Source organism: Symsagittifera roscoffensis, chromosome 8 (genome assembly GCF_963678635.1).
Source record: "Symsagittifera roscoffensis chromosome 8, txSymRosc1.1, whole genome shotgun sequence".
NCBI lineage: Eukaryota > Metazoa > Xenacoelomorpha > Acoela > Convolutidae > Symsagittifera > Symsagittifera roscoffensis.
In genome coordinates this window covers 43,809,171-43,816,877 of record NC_087069.1, presented here as the reverse complement: position 1 = coordinate 43,816,877, position 7,707 = coordinate 43,809,171, and the positions used below count along the sequence as shown (strand labels likewise).

The window sequence follows — 7,707 nt, the reverse complement described above, 5'->3', positions numbered from 1 at the left end:
GAGCACATGCCTAATACGCAACTACTATACACTACACTTAACATAGCGCTACTAAAACTATTACTATTTAGTTCATTCTGTGAAAAAGTTCTTTACGGGAAAAAAAAACAAATCAATTTTGGTTAAATTTGACGAGTAGGTGTTAAATTCATAACACAAAATTCTTTTATCTGAGCCATAGAAAAACTTATTTTACTCTAAAACTAATAAAGAAAAACCAACTAGCCATAGAAAAAACTTTCGCAAAAATCTTTTTCGTTAGTCATGTTTAGCAGACACCTGTAGTCAATTATGATTAATTAGCGTTAAACTTTTTCCTCTTAGCACAATACACACACACACACACAAAATCGGAACAAATTTGACAAAAAAATGTTTTTTTTTGTATCAGTGTCATCGCAATTTTCTGAATTATTTTTTTTGTATTTTTAAATTCGTTCCACTTGTTCGTGAGCTAGCTGCCGAATTGCAAACAAATTTTGTATTTTAACACTTTTTCGTGAGTTAGAGCTGCCGAATTGCAAAAACATTTTGTATTTTAACAATCTCGTTGAACCCATGGTACAACGACTAAATGATGGATGACAGATATTACCAGTATATTCATACAAGAGATGAAACATACTATAATTTTAAAAAAATTGAATTGATTAGTTATGATTAGGTATTTCAAAATTATTTATAGCATTTATACTCAGTATTACAAATTGAATTAATTAATCATCTATCTATAAATCAGTGAAAGCGCATTGATAATACAACAGAAAGCAAGGCACATAATCAAAAGTAGGCACATAAGTAGGTGCAGTCGCTCATGCCAGAATGACCCAAACCCGTAAGTCAATAAAACTCAAAATTCTCTAAAGTTTTCTAAAATTCGAAAGAAATAAACGCTAAAAAAATCAGTCAATTTTGGACTTTTTAGGAGTTTTGAAGTCAGTTTTGATGTTTGCTAATATTTTGAGACTTTTTCAGGCATTCGGTCTTTCTTTCATGAAAATAGACCCCAAATAAGTAGTTTGCTCCCTAAAACTGTTCCCAGATAGGTAAGTTAATTGTGAAATTCATTTACAATCCTGTTTAACCATTGCCACTATACAATTGCTGAGAACAGCCTATCATTCGAGCTACTAAAGATCAAAACCGAATTTTAATAGCACAATTAACAGTTTCACAATTATTGCCAGTTTATTGAAAATAGTTTTAAGTAATTGCACTTTTCGTTTACATCAATTATCTTGCAAAGTTATCGAACAATGCAATCTATCGTTTGTCAATTTTCGGTATTTCAGCTAAAAATACTTGTTCGCGATTGGTCCGCTCATTTTTTGTTATTTAAAGTCGCATCTGATTTGACTTTTTACTTTTCTTTTTTTTTCTTTATCATTCGTAGTCCTTTCTGATTGGTTCTTTTTCCAGTCAACATTATTTGCAGTCATATCTGATTGGTCCGTTCTTATTGTATCTATCTCTGCTGTTATCTGTTCACCTGTGAGCGAATAGTGAGTAGGTGAAGGTGGCGTAGTCCAGTGCCCCCTGAGGTGCGTCTCCTCTGCCCTGGTAGGGGGGCATCCTTTGGGCGCAATAGTCGGCCTGGACCGGGGGCAAGTCCCGTCTCAACTCATCCGGCATGATGTACGGCTAAGAAAAACACTGAAAAATTAGAATCTTTAAAATATTTTAAATATTACTGAGCTTTATGATGGAGAGACCAGAGTATTTTGTACTTTCTTTGTGTTCTTCGAACCTGAAGTTTACAGGTTACGTTCATCGATAGAACACTTTCAGCATTCCGTCCTTTCGGCATGGGATTAGCACCCAGTGGTATATAATCCAGCCAAAGAGCAATCCATCTACCGTGAAAAAAAAACAGCCAAAAACACTGAACTTCATTTTTTCATCATTTATCATTAACTTAGCCAACAGACAGCTGAAAAAGAGTCAATTAAAGCAAGTAAACGGAAAAAGCCCAACTTAAACGGAAAAAGCCCAAGTAAACGAAAAAAGCACAAAAAAAAAATAGATGGCCTAAGAGCTCTTCGATGTTTCAGAACAATTTATGATTAATGCTTTTTTTTGATAACATTAACCCAATTTGAGAAAATTAAATCAATAGGTAAATTTTTGATTTCAACGGGAAGTAAAAGAGCTGAACATAAAAAGAAATCGTCATACCACGAAGAAGAAAATTTGAGCCTTTTCCAGAAAAAAATCAGCACGGCCTAAATAAGTGTCTGAACTACGTTCATCGACTCAAAATATGATTCTTTTGCGAGAAAACTAAACTTATTAGCGACTTGGTTGCAGACGTTCTAGCACCGAAGAGGATGCTTTTAATCGGTAAGCCTATTTCAGACAGACATGCAATAGCCATTCATTTCAATATAGTTTCAAAGTCAACTGACAGTTCGAAAAGAGTAATGGACTCAAGGAAACTGAAAAAAGCTTGTTTTTTCAAAAATCTTCAACTTTTCAATTTCGAAGAAAGAAATAGATGACCTTATAGCCCTTTGAATTTGTAGAACGATTTATGATGGACACTTCATTTTAAAATTAACCCCCCACACGCCATATGAACTACAGAGTGATAAATTTTGCTACTAGTAACAAATTAATTATGGCGAATAAGCTTCCTTCAACCAATTTAGAACGATTTCTAAGACGGATTAAAACTCCGCTTACGCGTTAATAGCGCGAAATATATCGAGCTTTATTTGTCCCAAATTGGCCAAAATGGCAATTTTTAAACCCCCATAACTTTATAAAAATTGATCAAAGGTGAAATATCTTCCCAAATTTAAGCTCAGGACAGCACTACCTTTTGAATGATATTTAAACAATCCCGTCAAAAATGGCTAGTTACAAAGTCGGAATTTGTCTGAAGAAAAAAACCACCTCGAGCACAATTATTCCGTTACAAAAGTCCTAACAAAAAGGTCTGTGTTAAAATCCTTAGCATTGGCTGTACTTAATAGCTGGTTATTGATCAAAATCAACACTTTCAAAAGGAACACATTTTATCGCAACAATATTTGCGTCGCAACAATATTTGCGACTTAGGTTGGAAAAAAAATACTTCATACTATAACACAAGCTCTGCTTGTGTAAATATAGTAACAAAGCCAACTGACAGTTGGAAAAGAGTAATGAACGCAAGGAAACCCAATTTGAGAAAACTGGATCAATATGTAAAAATTTTATTTGGCTGGGAAATCTGATAATTAAATTCCATTTTCAAAAGTAGAAGCCGATCACGTTTTTCGCAACCTTAACAATTTCGCTGTTCGATAGTGGAGTTTGCCTTCCTTTATACAATAGAAAGTACACCAGTTGAAAGAAATCACAAGTCAAACCGCGAAAAACCAAAATTGACTGAACAAAAAAACAAAAAGTTAGCAAGACCTAATAAGAGTACTCACTGCGTTCATTACTCTTACACAGAAGCGAAGTTCCACTTCGCATACACAAGCAAAAATATGACCGACAACGCTACTGGAAAAAACTGAATGAGTAAAACTTTGAGTCTACAAAATTTCTTAAGTGACACACGCCAATTATTACCATTAGCATAAACCAGTCAATTTGAAAAGAAATTTACCAACATGCCTCAATTTATAAAACGGACGCATTTTAACTAGTATACGAGGCTCTTTTCCAATTTCTCACCCCTCTAGTAAAGTTTCGAAATAAAGCTGCTCAAAACTTGTTCACATGGCATTTTGCATGAAAGAAAGTTTGTCAAAATTTGATTACCGGTTCACGCTGACACGTTTTAATGCATTTTATAACGTGAGAAGTCATTTTAATTAAGTTTCATATATTCAATTTCCGAAAAAATCAAAGGGGGGACTGGAAAACAGCCGTACACGAAAAAGTTTATTAAAAAATCTTACCCCGCCCAGGTTCGAACCCTCTTATTTAGCTGCTGGTCTCCTTCCCTACCTCTACGCTACAGAACCATGATACCTTGAAGCCAAAGTGATATTTGTAATATAATAGTTTGAGTTAATATCCATAGTATTGGCTGTACTTAATAGCTGGATCAAAATGAACACTTTCAAAATAAACAAATTTTGTCGCAACAATTGCATCGCAACAATATTTGCGACTTAGGTTGGAAAAAAAAAGAAAGTTCATACTATAAGACAAGCTATGCTTGTGTTAACAGACAACATCCCAACTAATTAGGGGTCTACGTTATATGTATGTCCTATAATTTGTTCACCCATTATTTATCCAACTTGTATTAATCGTCCTTCTTGAAGATAGCTTACTTTGTCGTTGGCGAGTACTCTGAATGCCTCGATCACTTGTTCAACAGTGTCCACTTGTGCAGTCTCCCTCGTCATGAAGTCCAGGAAGGCCTGGAACGTCACGTACCCATAGCCATTCGGATCCACTATCTTCAGGATGCGCTTCATCTCCTCATTGCCCTAAAACACACTTGCATGCCTCTCTCACTCAACTCAATAATTGCTCTAAAATAAAAATTTAATAAGTTACAGATTTATATTTTAAAGCGACACGGATACATAAATTGTACCAGAAATTATTTTTAACGTTCAATTTCGTTTTCAAATCGGTCATTTGCACTTTTTTATTAATTCTGTCTGTTTTTGGAACAATTTGTAGTTCACCTGTAAATATAGACAACAGACAGCTGGAAAAGTGTAAAAGAACTCACGGAAATCAAAAAATGTTTAAGAAAAAATATACCACGTTAAAGCTCTTTGAACTTCAAGAATTGTGTATGATTGGCCCTTTTTTCTTAAAAATCTCTCATTTAGAGAATAATAACATAAGTGGTTTCCGCAATTCGCAGGGGATCTATGAAAGGCTATCCATCCTGTCAACACAGTCTAGTTTCTCTAATTTCCCCACATTCGAGACAGTTAATTAGTTAAGCGAAGCTATGCATGCGACTCAAGGCCGCTTTTTTTGCGTATAGAAATTTCACGTGGTACCAATATTGCAGCCTAAATCGAAAACCAGGCTTATGAATAAACGCCTTATCAATCTGCAATGTGCATGGAGTAGAAAGCTGGATTAAACGCTAAATTTTTATATTCCGCTGAGAATTCAGAAAATTAAAGTCCATTTTTGAAACTCTAAGTGATTCACATTTTTTGTGACCTTTACATTTTGTTTTTCATAGTAGTTTGCCTTCCTTTTAACAAATCGCACAGATTTTTGCCAGACAGAATTAAGTTGAAAAGCTATTGAACTATTTGCATAAACGGATAATAAACGGAACAAACTTTTAAGCATATTCTCTAGTATTTAGGTGAACAAGGATGAAGACAAAACTTGCTTAGGCTTTTAGCAGAGCTAATATGGTGCAAGTGGTTTTGCGAAATTAGGGCCCAGAATTTTACTCCCAAAACGGATCAATTTTGGCGTTTAAATTTCAAGTTTAAGGCGTTTTGTCCGAATCAGCACTGTAGGATCTGCTCAATTTACAAAAAAAAATAGTGCAGGATTGAAGTAAAATTTAAAGTTTAATGTACTCACTCGGAAGTCGTCGGCGATGTTGTATCCGAGACTGAGGAGACACGATTTGAAGTCCTTCTGGGGCAGACGAAGAGACCGCTTCTGAAACACAACAACACTGAATAGAAGTTTAACTTCTCATATTTTGAAAAAAAATCAATGGGAATGAGAAAGAAGGACAAATAAACTTCTTTCTTTCTTTATCATTTCCATTGATTGTCTCTTTTTTTTACTCCAAATCATTTCGAAAAAAAGAAATTTCAGCAAAAATAACAGCAAACAACATGATTTTATGAAAAGAACCTCAGATGGGGGGGGGTGCAGACAACGGGACTAGTGTCCACTTAACAGTCTGCCCTAAAATACTTCATTATGTATTTTCAACATTTTGTAGAAAAAATTATGTTTTTTTTTCATACTTTTTTGCACCATTTGTAACCAGCATTTGATAGGAGCACAGCCAGGCAAATCCATATAAAGCTCTCAAAACCTACAAGGAATGAACACGCCTGGTTGAATAAACAAACATAGCCAACAGACAGCTGGAAAAGAGTCAATAAACGTAGAGTCACTAAAAAGAAAAAACACGTACATTTTTTGAAAAAATTCAACCTTTGGAATTTCACAGAAAAATTAAATGGTCTTCAAACTTTTTGAATTTTTAGAGCAATTTATGATTGACACTTTTTTGGATAAAATTAACCCATTTTGAGAAAACCGGATCAATAGGTAAAATTTATATGAAATTCCATAACTAAATTCCATTTTCAAAACTAGAAGTCGATCACGTTTTTCGTGACCATTTAACCTTCGCTGTTCGATAACAGAGTTTTCCTTCCTTTTAACAATAGAAATTCACTGACCGTAAAAAGTAATCACAAGTCGAACCATGTAAAAGTAAATTTGAGACTGAAGAATTTTCAAGACTTCTGGAAAAAAAACAAAAAAAATCATCGCGACGTATATTAGAGTCTGAACTACGTTCATCGACTCTTAACAATCAAAACAGAACATTCACAATTGATTGTTAACGCAGCGACGCTCCTTAAACTTGAACTATTATCCTTTTTACAGTATTGGAAATTTCGTAAACTGGTCCTATCTTGTTTCACAGAAAGTGTTTCACAGATGACACCAGACAAAGTATGAAAGTGTATGCCTACGTGATCTAAATTGTGCGTCTATAATTCACATATACTGTAATTACCTTAACGAAGTGATTGAATTGTGCCTCGAACTCTTGCGAGCCTTCGACTAAATAACTTAGCATCTTCGCTTTAATTTATATCATTAGTATTTCATGTAATTAATTAGTATTCACTAATCAATCTAGTGCTTTTTTAGTTTTATATGTCTTTACAACTCTTTCAATAAGTGTCTACCTTGTCGAAGTGGTTGAAGCATGCTTTGAACTCCTGCAACTGTGCCTCCGTGATGCCCTTGGCCTCCCTGGTCATGATCTGGTTCTCCAACTCATTCACACTCCTCGACACACTAGTCACCAACTGCTCCCAACTGATACGCAACATCTACAACACAATAGCAATAGCGTTGCGGCGCATCCCGTAGTGATGATGCTCAGCAATCATATGATTGAGGGTTCAAATCGCACTTGTGCTAAAATTTGCAAGGTCACCACTTGCATTATAGCCCCAGCTTAATGGGCTCATAATGTTTAATTGAGTTCTTGTTCAACCTTAAATAAATTACCTTCCGGTTAAGGCCTCCGGGCTGGTTGACTGAAAAATATCATAACAAAAGATCAAGAGACTGAGAAAAATATCATCAATTTTCTGAGTCTGCTATGATCACCACTTCACTAAGTCATAATATCTGGCCTGCTAACTAGAGAAAATCGGACTTTTTTCAAATCAAACTGACTTAATTTGAAAAGCAGAATAAAAAATTGATTTTTCGAGCTTTCACTTAATGCTACAAAGAACCTTTGTTGTCAAATATGGCGTTTTGAGCACTTAATGGGAAATCATTTTAAACAGGCTTCATAATAATAATACAACACTCAGTATCACATGATATTATGACGCCTAGTTTCCCCTGGAATGTGGGAAAAATTCTTCTCAATCTTCATAATTCTGCATAGATTATATAAGGGTTCAAGTTCTCCCATGAAGGTTCTTTCTATTCAGAGTTAAGAAAAATAGCCAACAGAGAGTTGGAAATGAGTCAATGGACGCAAGGAAACAAAAAAAAAACTTA

At 34.7% G+C, this 7,707-nt stretch overlaps 1 protein-coding gene across 2 annotated transcripts in view; it reads right to left on the bottom strand.

Moving 5' to 3' along the window:
* Nucleotides 1–915: 915 nt before the first annotated feature.
* LOC134852889 (alpha-actinin-like) overlaps nt 916–7,707 on the bottom strand; it is a 57,726-nt gene continuing 50,934 nt past the window's right edge. For both annotated transcript variants that reach the window (XM_063868735.1, XM_063868736.1), the window contains 4 exons: nt 6,873–7,019; nt 5,512–5,592; nt 4,275–4,433; nt 916–1,641 (listed from right to left, as the gene is read on the bottom strand). In XM_063868735.1, the coding sequence (XP_063724805.1) occupies nt 1,486–1,641; nt 4,275–4,433; nt 5,512–5,592; nt 6,873–7,019 (543 nt within the window). In that variant the 3' untranslated portion in view covers nt 916–1,485. The remainder of the gene's footprint in view (nt 1,642–4,274; nt 4,434–5,511; nt 5,593–6,872; nt 7,020–7,707) is intronic.